At 42.4% G+C, this 10819-nt stretch overlaps 1 protein-coding gene across 1 annotated transcript in view; it reads left to right on the top strand.

Moving 5' to 3' along the window:
• ssh1a (slingshot protein phosphatase 1a) overlaps positions 1-10819 on the top strand; it is a 39703-nt gene that overhangs the window by 25781 nt on the left and 3103 nt on the right. The window contains exons 4-14 of the mRNA XM_062051290.1: positions 372-436; positions 1377-1498; positions 1686-1754; positions 3069-3134; positions 3399-3593; positions 3721-3814; positions 4568-4696; positions 4776-4822; positions 4939-5085; positions 8603-8803; positions 8887-9586. Coding sequence (XP_061907274.1) covers positions 372-436; positions 1377-1498; positions 1686-1754; positions 3069-3134; positions 3399-3593; positions 3721-3814; positions 4568-4696; positions 4776-4822; positions 4939-5085; positions 8603-8803; positions 8887-9586 — 1835 coding nt within the window. The remainder of the gene's footprint in view (positions 1-371; positions 437-1376; positions 1499-1685; positions 1755-3068; positions 3135-3398; positions 3594-3720; positions 3815-4567; positions 4697-4775; positions 4823-4938; positions 5086-8602; positions 8804-8886; positions 9587-10819) is intronic.

Below are 10819 nucleotides of genomic sequence, written 5' to 3' on the forward strand. Positions count from 1 at the left end.
ACTTGTCTTTGTCAGTAAAGCTTTTTTCCTGATTCTGTTGGGACCTGAGGCTAGAAAGGAAGTGGACTTTTTGTCTCATGCTGAATTAATTTAAAACCTGTCTTGGCTAACATGATTTGTTTGTTGTTGTTGTAACACCAACATGGAAGGATGGAATAAAGACTTTTGCTTGTTGTGGTTATCTTGGCTCATGGTACTATGTCCATGTTAAGAGGAGAACTTATTTTTGTATTTATTAATTTTTTTTGTTTTTTATTACATTTTACTTCTGTTACTGTATGTAGAAACCTGCACTGCAACCATATAATTCCCCCAATTGTCGGATGAATAAATGCCTATCTATCTATCTATCTATCTATCTTTCTTAACAGGTGATTTACCTCAACACCTGCAGGTGATGATAAACATTCTTCGTTCAGAGGACCGGATAAAACTGGTGAGAAACAACATTGGTGTATCATAATGCATATAAGCAAACACATACACATACACTACCGTTCAAAAGTTTGGGGTCACCCAAACAATTTTGTGGAATAGCCTTCATTTCTAAGAACAAGAATAGACTGTCGAGTTTCAGATGAAAGTTCTCTTTTTCTGGCCATTTTGAGCGTTTAATTGACCCCACAAATGTGATGCTCCAGAAACTCAATCTGCTCAAAGGAAGGTCAGTTTTGTAGTTTCTGTAACGAGCTAAACTGTTTTCAGATGTGTGAACATGATTGCACAAGGGTTTTCTAATCATCAATTAGCCTTCTGAGCCAATGAGCAAACACGTTGTACCATTAGGACACTGGAGTGATAGTTGCTGGAAATGGGCCTCTATACACCTATGTAGATATTGCACCAAAAACCAGACATTTGCAGCTAGAATAGTCATTTACCACATTAGCAATGTATAGAGTGTATTTCTTTAAAGTTAAGACTAGTTTAAAGCTATCTTCATTGAAAAGTACAGTGCTTTTCCTTAAAAAAAAAAAAGGACATTTCAATGTGACCCCAAACTTTTGAACGGTAGTGTACATTCCAGTGACTAATCTGGAACAGTCTGGTCTTTAGAATGCTGTGTATTATGTGGTAAATATACTCTACCTGTTCACTGTAATTATTAGTTGTGAGAGCAACTTTGAACACACTCAATAGAGCATGACCCACACTTGTTCTGCTGTGTGTGTGTGTGTGTGTGTGTGTGTGTGTGTGTGTGTGTGTGCGTTTCAGGAAAGTAATTTATTCTATTATTCATTTGACCAATTTTACTCATTGAACTATAACTGGCATTTTTTTGTACTGATATTACATGCTATTTGGTGTGGCAGCTCAACATGAATTAAACTATAACATGGCTTTAAAATGAATGCACATTGTGTGTCCCGGAGTAGGCGGTGCGGCTGGAGAGTGCGTGGTTAGATCGTGTGCGATACATGGTAGTTTTATACACCAGTGGACGGCAGGACACGGAGGAGAACATCCTGCTGGGAATCGACTTTACTAACAAAGACTGGTGAGATGACCGTGAAATGTGCAATAATGAATAACACTCGTGTGTGTGTGTAGGATTTTTACTTTAAGCATGGTTCCAACAGCTGTTCTGTCATTTTTATTCTCAGTCACATTGTGCTTTTTCTATTGATAATATATTTGGCTAATGTAGCAAAAAGCAAATAATGTTGTTCTTGTTGTTCTGTCAGCAAAAGCTGTTCAATTGGCATGGTGCTGCCTCTGTGGAGTGACACTAAAATCCATCTGGATGGAGATGGGTAAGTTACCTCTCTTTGTGGTCCCAGTTGTTGGCGTATTATATACACAGATAATACATTCCTAAGAGGGGACCTACACTGTTTTTAATGTACATATGAATCTTCCTTGTGGTATGCATCTGGAGTGTCAAACTCATTTTGTCTCAGTGGCCACTTAGAGGAAAATCTATTCTCAAGTGGGCTGCAGTAGTAAAATCATGGCATGATAACTTAGAAACTTAAGATTGTTTTTCTTTGTTTAAAAATTGACCAAGCACATTTTGATAATTTACAAATCATTATGGGTTATTTTACACTTAAATGTTGCGGTAAATAATATTCTATCTTCATTTGTCATTATTTATACTTTCTGAATAAATGTGATAATCTTCATCTGTCAAATGGGTGGAATTGTGTCTGGCAGAGTTTTAAAATGCTCCCATTGGTGTTAATTTTTAACCTATCAGAACATTAAATGAATAATAATAATATACAAAAATCAAATTACATGATGTTATTAATGTAATTGACTAATTTTTATCAACTGATGTACTGGCATATTCTGTACATACAGTATGCAGCTTCATCTACAACAAACAGCAATATATTTAATTCAAAAGTGTCCTCTTATTTTTATACTTAGCAAACTTATCTCGCGCGCCGGATAAAACCCATACGTTTGACAAACCTGGTCTAGATAATGTATTGGAAACATTGGTGTAAATTCAGCGTAAATCTTGCTCCATAAGTCAGTCATTTTTATTACCCGGTTTTTAGTCTTTCTGCAAGATGTTTGATTTTGGAGGCGTTCCCAGATTGTAAATGAAACCACACCCACCCTCTTCAGAAGCATCATAATTTTTCTTTTGAAAATGTACACTGTTTAGAAATATATCTTGAAGTTGTCACGGCTATTTTTTCCCCCCATTAATATAGTCATTATATAGATTCACTTGGGCACAACATTAGGTACACCTGCACACTGTCTGATTGATTCAGAGAGTGCATAAAAAACAGCTGCTTTTAGCAGCGGTAATGTCACTACATGTCGTACCTTGGTATTATGCACATGCCACGATAACATTAAAATATTACTTTATCCTAACTAGAGCCCCCCCACGACTGCAAAAACTTGCAAACAAAATGTATTGACCATATGATTTGATGCTTTGGCATGGTTCAATAGGAGTATCCAACATTGTAACACCATTTCCCTTATAAGTAAGACAAGACCAAATTTGATCATAGATCCCCTTTAGACTTGCCTGTCATGTTCCTCCACACTGCATGACACTTCAGCGTGGAGAGTGACCATCTGTTTTGTTTGCGCTTCAGGGGCTTTACTGTGAACACGGCGGGTCGGACTCATGTCTTCAAACCTGTGTCAGTGCAGGCCATGTGGTGAGTGTTTCTCTGGTACCATGGTGAAAGTCTTCAGCAATGTACATTTAATGAAACAACAAATTGCCTGATCGCATGCTGCAACACTAAAGGGCTGCTGGTTGAGGGGACTAACACAGTCTGCCACCTGCTGACACTCAGATGTACATGCAGAGCGTGTGCGCATAACACATTTGTCTGATAATTAGGCTGATATGGATGAGAACTGTTGGTCTGCCTTCAATCGTTAATGACCTTTTCACTCTCCCAATCGCTGCGAACTAGGTCCGCTCTCCAGGTGCTGCATAAGGCATGTGAGGTGTCCCGCAGATACAACTACTTCCCTGGCGGGATGGCTCTCACTTGGATGGGATACTATGAAAGCTGCATTGCTTCAGAGCAGAGCTGCATCAATGAATGGAACACCATGAAGGACTTGGAGTCGACACGTCCCGATTCGCCCACCATGTTTGTTGACAAGTGAGTCATTATAAGATTGAGAAAAGCTATTTTGGTTACTTTTTAACCAACTGAGAATTTGACTGTGGTGTTATTTTGTTAATTGTGTCCTGCTTGTCAAACCTAAATCAAATGTAATCCCTGATAGGCCTTCAGAGAGAGAAAGGACAGAGTGCCTTATTAAATCCAAACTTCGCAGCATCATGACTTGCCAGGATCTTGAGAATGTCACATGCAAACAGGTAACAATGACTCCCATTTGATTAAAACTTATTTTTGGATTGACTACTGGATATTTTTCAATTGTATCATTTTGAAAATAATTGTGTGCTTACTTAACTGTTTGCCGTGTAGGACATTTTTAGGACATCATCTTATCATGCCTGAAATTTGCTCAAAAACTGCGACATGTACGGCAGACTACACATGTTCGTAGATGATTTGTCACAAACGTGCATGTCGGGAGTAGGCGTGATCCCAAGATGCAGAGACAGGAAAAAACGTGAAGGTGAAAATGCTAATTGAATGATCTTAACAGCAACAAAAAGATGCAAAAGATAGCAACGATATGCAAAAGAGCAACATACTTGCATCAGCCCTGTCTAAGACGTGACACTGGCATATAAAGCACTCTGATGGTGATAGTCAATAAGTGTGTGTCCTAATCACCAAAGGGAGGTAGGTGTGTCCATCAGCGCTTCACAGGGGAAGCACAGATGAAGGGGCGCTGACCCTTCAACTAAACACAAAACACTGGGAAATAATATATAAAGTCAGACCTGTTATGGTAGATCATGAAGTGATTGTTCATAATACAATTTTTACTTTGACCGCAGAGTACAACATTTTTTGTTACTAGAGCAGCTGTAAACAAATATATGCAAATATGTTTGTATTTTGTGTAAAAATACAAAGTACAGTTGTAATAAAAACTTACCTTAGGACTGTATCTAAGGTGGAAACTGGGTTGTTAGTGATAATATTTTCTTTCTCAGATCCGCACTGAGTTGGAGCAGCACATGAGCTGCAACCTTAAGGGATTCAAAGAGTTCATAGACAACGAGATGCTGTTGATTTTGGGCCAGATGGACAAAGCAACACTTATCTTTGACCACGTCTATCTGGTAGGACAGCTGAATCTGAACCGTCAAAAAGCGCCATAACATGCTTAGTCTCGACGGTATGCTTCTTCCTTCTCTGTAGGGCTCTGAATGGAATGCCTCCAATCTGGAAGAGCTCCAAGAGACAGGGTGATTTATTTGATGTTATTGGGGGGCTGCGATAGTCCACGCATGCAAAACATATTCACTTTGTGATCTGAGCAAGAAAGAATGTTGGGGAATTACCTTTATCTCTCTTCCTCCAGGGTGGGCTATATCCTCAATGTTACCAGGGAGATAGACAACTTCTTTCCAGGCACATTCAGTTATCACAACATACGTGTGTACGATGAAGAGGCCACTGACCTGCTGGCTCATTGGAACGATACGTACAACTTCATTGTTAAAGCAAAGTGAGTTCTGGTGGAATACAAACCCACAGGCCGTCTACAATATTTAATCAGTAGATTCAGACACGTTTACACAGTATTTAGTTATTGTGAGCAAAAGGAGAAAATTATGCCAGAGTAAATACTTCCAGAAGTTCATTGGGTTTTTAAATGATTATTTCTTAACTTCAACTTAATTTTTTAACATTTTATCTGTTTTGTTCAATTAATTGAAATTTAGTCCAAAGGCCATGCTTTGTCTTGACCATGTCTACTTATTCATTGTTACAATGTGAATGACTAATTAAATCATGCTCTAAGTGCCTGATGAATGTAAATACAGTAGTACCTCAATTTACGAGCCTAATAGGTTCGGTTGGATGACATCACAAGCAATATTCCCTCTAATTTTTCATGTGTGTTAGCAAACGCAAAAACTCCCTGAGCATTCAGTGGAGCTCATGTGAGCAACATCAGACGTGCACACTGTGGCTACACCAGCAGCACACCTGTCCCAAACATGACTAAATAACAAGTTCAATCTCCATCCATCCATCCATCCATTTTCTACCGCTTGTCCCTTTCGGAGCCGCGGGGGGTGCTGGAGCCTATCTCAGCTGCATTCGGACGGAAGGCGCGGTACACCCTGGAAAAGTCCCCACCTCATCGCAGGGCCAACACAGATAGACAGACAACATTCTCTTATTATTATAATCAAATGACAGCAGTCATTTCCATGAGATAATTTTCTAATATAAGTGTTTAGGCCCACTTACAATGACAATAACAAAAAATATTGTTTTTCATGAACTGTGTATTTGTATTGTTTGTCTGGTTGGAGGTCCTGCTTTGGAAATAGTTTGTACCCCTTTCAGACATAGCATTTAGTTCCCATTAAAACATTCACATGTTGCACAATGAGATGTAAGCAGGGGATCATGTGTACATTCCTGCAACTTCCTGTTTGTAAAAAATATATTTTTATTAGTATTTATTTAATATACTAACAGCATTTCATGATTAATATTTATAAATTAAGATTCCTAATAAATGACACTAGAATAAGCACACATCCATCCATCCATCCATCTTCTTCCGCTTATCCGAGGTCGGGTCGCGGGGGCAGCAGCTTAAGCAGGGAAGCCCAGACTTCCCTCTCCCCAGCCACTTCGTCCAGCTCCTCCCGGGGGATCCCGAGGCGTTCCCAGGCTAGCCGGGAGACATAGTCTTCCCAACGTGTCCTGGGTCTTCCCCGTGGCCTCCTACCGGTCGGACGTGCCCTAAACACCTCCCTAGGGAGGCGTTCGGGTGGCATCCGGACCAGATGCCCGAACCACCTCATCTGGCTCCTCTCGATGTGGAGGAGCAGCGGCTTTACTTTGAGCTCCCCCCGGATGGCAGAGCTTCTCACCCTATCTCTAAGGGAGAGCCCCGCCACCCGACGGAGGAAACTCATTTCGGCCGCTTGTACCCGTGATCTTGTCCTTTCGGTCATAACCCAAAGCTCATGACCATAGGTGAGGATGGGAACGTAGATCGACCGGTAAATTGAGAGCTTTGCCTTCCGGCTCAGCTCCTTCTTCACCACAACGGATCGATACAGCATCCGCATTACTGAAGACGCCGCACCGATCCGCCTGTCGATCTCACGATCCACTCTTCCCTCACTCGTGAACAAGACTCCGAGGTACTTGAACTCCTCCACTTGGGGCAGGGTCTCCTCCGCAACCCGGAGATGGCACTCCACCCTTTTCCGGGCGAGAACCATGGATTCGGACTTGGAGGTGCTGATTCTCATCCCAGTCGCTTCACACTCAGCTGCGAACCGATCCAGCGAGAGCTGAAGATCCTGGCCAGATGAAGCCATCAGGACCACATCATCTGCAAAAAGCAGAGACCTAATCCTGCAGCCACCAAACCAGATCCCCTCAACGCCTTGACTGCGCCTAGAAATTCTGTCCATAAAAGTTATGAACAGAATCGGTGACAAAGGGCAGCCTTGGCGGAGTCCAACTCTCACTGGAAACGTGTCCGACTTACTGCCGGCAATGCGGCAAACTCTGGCACTGATCATACAGGGAGCGGACCGCCACAATCAGACAGTCCGATACCCCATACTCTCTGAGCACTCCCCACAGGACTTCCCGAGGGACACGGTCGAATGCCTTCTCCAAGTCCACAAAACACATGTAGACTGGTTGGGCAAACTCCCATGCACCCTCAAGGACCCTGCCGAGAGTATAGAGCTGGTCCACAGTTCCACGACCAGGACGAAAACCACACTGTTCCTCCTGAATCCGAGGTTCGACTATCCGGCGTAGCCTCCTCTCCAGCACACCTGAATAGACCTTACCGGGAAGGCTGAGGAGTGTGATCCCACGATAGTTAGAACACACCCTCCGGTTCCCCTTCTTAAAGAGAGGAACCACCACCCCGGTCTGCCAATCCAGAGGTACCGCCCCCGATGTCCACGCGATGCTGCAGAGTCTTGTCAACCAAGACAGCCCCACAGCATCCAGAGCCTTAAGGAACTCTGGGCGGATCTCATCCACCCCCGGGGCCTTGCCACCGAGGAGCTTTTTAACTACCTCAGCAACCTCAGCCCCAGAAATAGGAGAGCCCACCACAGATTCCCCAGGCACTACTTCCTCATAGGAAGACGTGTTGGTGGGATTGAGGAGGTCTTCGAAGTATTCCCTCCACCGATCCAAAACATCCGCAGTCGAGGTCAGCAGAACACCATCCTCACCATACACGGTGTTGATAGTGCACTGCTTCCCCTTCCTGAGGCGGCGGATGGTGGTCCAGAATCGCTTCGAAGCCGTCCGGAAGTCGTTTTCCATGGCAGAATAAGCACACATTTGATTGGTAAATCATAGTATAACAACCTGGAATGACACTTTATGTGTGGTGTTGGAGTTGTCCGACTTTATGTGTGGCTGTAAACGCATCACTGGCTAAGTGCCATTTGTGCATGTGTTGGCGCAAGTGAGAAAGATCGAGCAGCTTTTGTTGATATAACAAAGTTGCTTTTGGTCTGGTTTGTACTGCAGAAAATGACCAGTTTTGCTAGATATAATTTTTTTTACTAATGTTTTGGTGATGTGTTTATGGCCGACAATAAAGAGTTTTGCTCAGTAAAGTGATCGATGGAATTCATGTCCTCAAAGCGTCTCAACAGACGTTACAATATTTGAACAATGAGGACGAAAACTGTTTTCTCTGTCGTGTTTGTGTGTCGAAAATTGTTACGCGCTTATTTTTTTATTTGATTTTGTGCGGGGCATAGATTTGCCGTGCGCAGAGGACGCTTGAGCAGTGCGCAATTGCACAGGCGCGCTACTTAGAGGGAACGTTGATCACAAGTCAGAAAAATTTATTGTAGAATAACTTAAAAACCATGACAGCACAAACGAACTATTTTGCAGCACAAACGATGGGGACATTTTTGGGGAAATTTGGGCAAGGGAGGACGAGGAGGGGACAACTTCACACAGATGGCGAAGTGTAGTCAACGCAACTTAAACTTTGTCCTCCACAGAAAGAACCACTCCAAGTGTCTTGTTCACTGTAAGATGGGCATCAGCCGATCCGCCTCTACAGTCATTGCTTATGCAATGAAAGAGTTCGGCTGGTCGCTAGAGAAGGCATACAACTTTGTCAAGGAAAAGAGGAGCATCACACGACCGAACGCAAGTTTCATGCGACAGCTGGCAGAGTACGAGGGCATCCTCGATGCGAGGTACACTGCATTTCTTGACGTGTGCGTGTAGTTGTCCAAACTCATTCCTATTTGTCAGATTTGTATTTGATCTATACATTCAGCAAACAGAGGCACAACAAGCTGTGGCATCCAGATGCAGACTGTGACATGGCAGAAGGCCAGCAGGGCTTGGCTCTGTGCTGTGGGGAGGACGACCACATCACCCCAGAACCAGGGATGTCTCCCTGCTGTGAAGACTCGCTGCCGGATAAAGGCGCAGCAGGCCCCTCCCCTTGCCGAAAAGTGGCCCTGGAAATCGACCCCGCCTACAACAACTATTATTTCCGCCGGCTCTCTGACTCCGCGCTAGACAGTGAGCCCTCAACGCCTGTGCGTGGCCCCCCTCTCCTTGGCATGGAGAAGGTCTTCATCGAAATCGAGGACGTCGAGCGAGATGCTCTCCTGGATGACGAAGCGTTCGATGGGCGCGAAAGTCTGGGGCTTCCCCCTTTTGGGTCCACCTCGGAGGGCACCGCTGCCCAGACATGCAGTCGTGGCCCAGAGCCGCTGGAGGAGCTGCGATTACGACTGGAATTTAGCACAGTAGAGGAAGAGGATGAGGAGGATGTGCAAAAGGAGGAGGCAGAAATGGAGGTACTAATGCAGCCAGACGATGGAGGGGGCGGCAATGGAGGTGGGGGAGCAGAGGAAAGCCAAGATGTGGAGGTGGAAGTAGATAGTGAGGTTAACAGCATGGACCTGGCAACCCTAAATGACAATTGCAACAATAACAACCGATTGACCTCACAACGGAACCTCAATGTAAGTTTTTTTTCAGCACATCATGTGTTGTCATTAGGGATGTTCCGATCAGGGATTTATGCTCCCGATTCCGATGCAGATCATCCATGAGTGAGATGGGCTGATACCAATGCTGATCACATGTATTAACTGTTAATTTTCAAATGTATTTATAAGAAGTGCTATTGAAAGTTTAGCAATATCAACTCATTATTTAAACGTATCCTTATGTTCTTATATTACATACAATTCTTTGACAAAAACAAAGTCAATAATACTGTACACAATAATTTTAAAAATGTTGTACTACTACTATTAAGTCTTTTTTTGCCCTCTACTTGTTTTCTGAATAAAAAAAAACATTAACAAAAACAATAAAACCTGTTGGAAAAAAATTAAAAATATCACTCTCGCATCGATCGTATATTTATATTACACTTAGTGTCGACACAACCTATTTATGGATCGATCCACGCTCTAACGTGTCGTGTACTGACTGCGACAATGCCAACACACTAACAGTTATTGTTATATTATCCTCTCTCTAGACTCTTATCAATCTACTTAATTTCCTGTTAATATCTACTTACTTTCTGCTGGGACATGATTCCATCTACCCTTCCAAAACTGAACTAAGCACTTGTTTTTTGTGTTGTTTAAAGCTAGCTTAGCCTTTAGCTTAGCTATTAGCATGCCTGCTGTATGTAACACGTTAAACCTCATCCTATAGTGATAATGTTACATGTAGGCATGTGAAATGTGGGAATCCGCGTTTTAAACATTAATTTCTGTATAAAAATGTCACTTCCACCTCAGCTGCAGGTACTTGCTGTTCCTGTTGCCTAAACGCCGTACTGAATTGCAGGACAGGGAGACGATCAGGGTCACCAAAACATATACATATATATACATATATATATATATATATATATATATATATATATATATATATATATATATATATATATATATATATATATATATATATATATATATATACCGTACTATAAGTCGCAGTTCTTTTCATAGTTTGGCCAAGGGTGCGACTTATACTCAGGAGCGACTTGTGTGAGAAATTATTAACACATTACCGTAAAATATCAAATAATATTATTTAGCTCATTCACGTAAGAGACTAGGCGTATAAGATTTCATCGGATTTAGCGATTAGGAGTGACAGATTGTTTGGTAAACGTATAGCATGTTCTATATGTTATAGTTATTTGAATGACTCTTACCATAATATGTTACGTT

This window comes from Entelurus aequoreus, linkage group LG06, assembly GCF_033978785.1.
Source record: "Entelurus aequoreus isolate RoL-2023_Sb linkage group LG06, RoL_Eaeq_v1.1, whole genome shotgun sequence".
Classification (NCBI taxonomy): Eukaryota; Metazoa; Chordata; class Actinopteri; order Syngnathiformes; family Syngnathidae; genus Entelurus; species Entelurus aequoreus.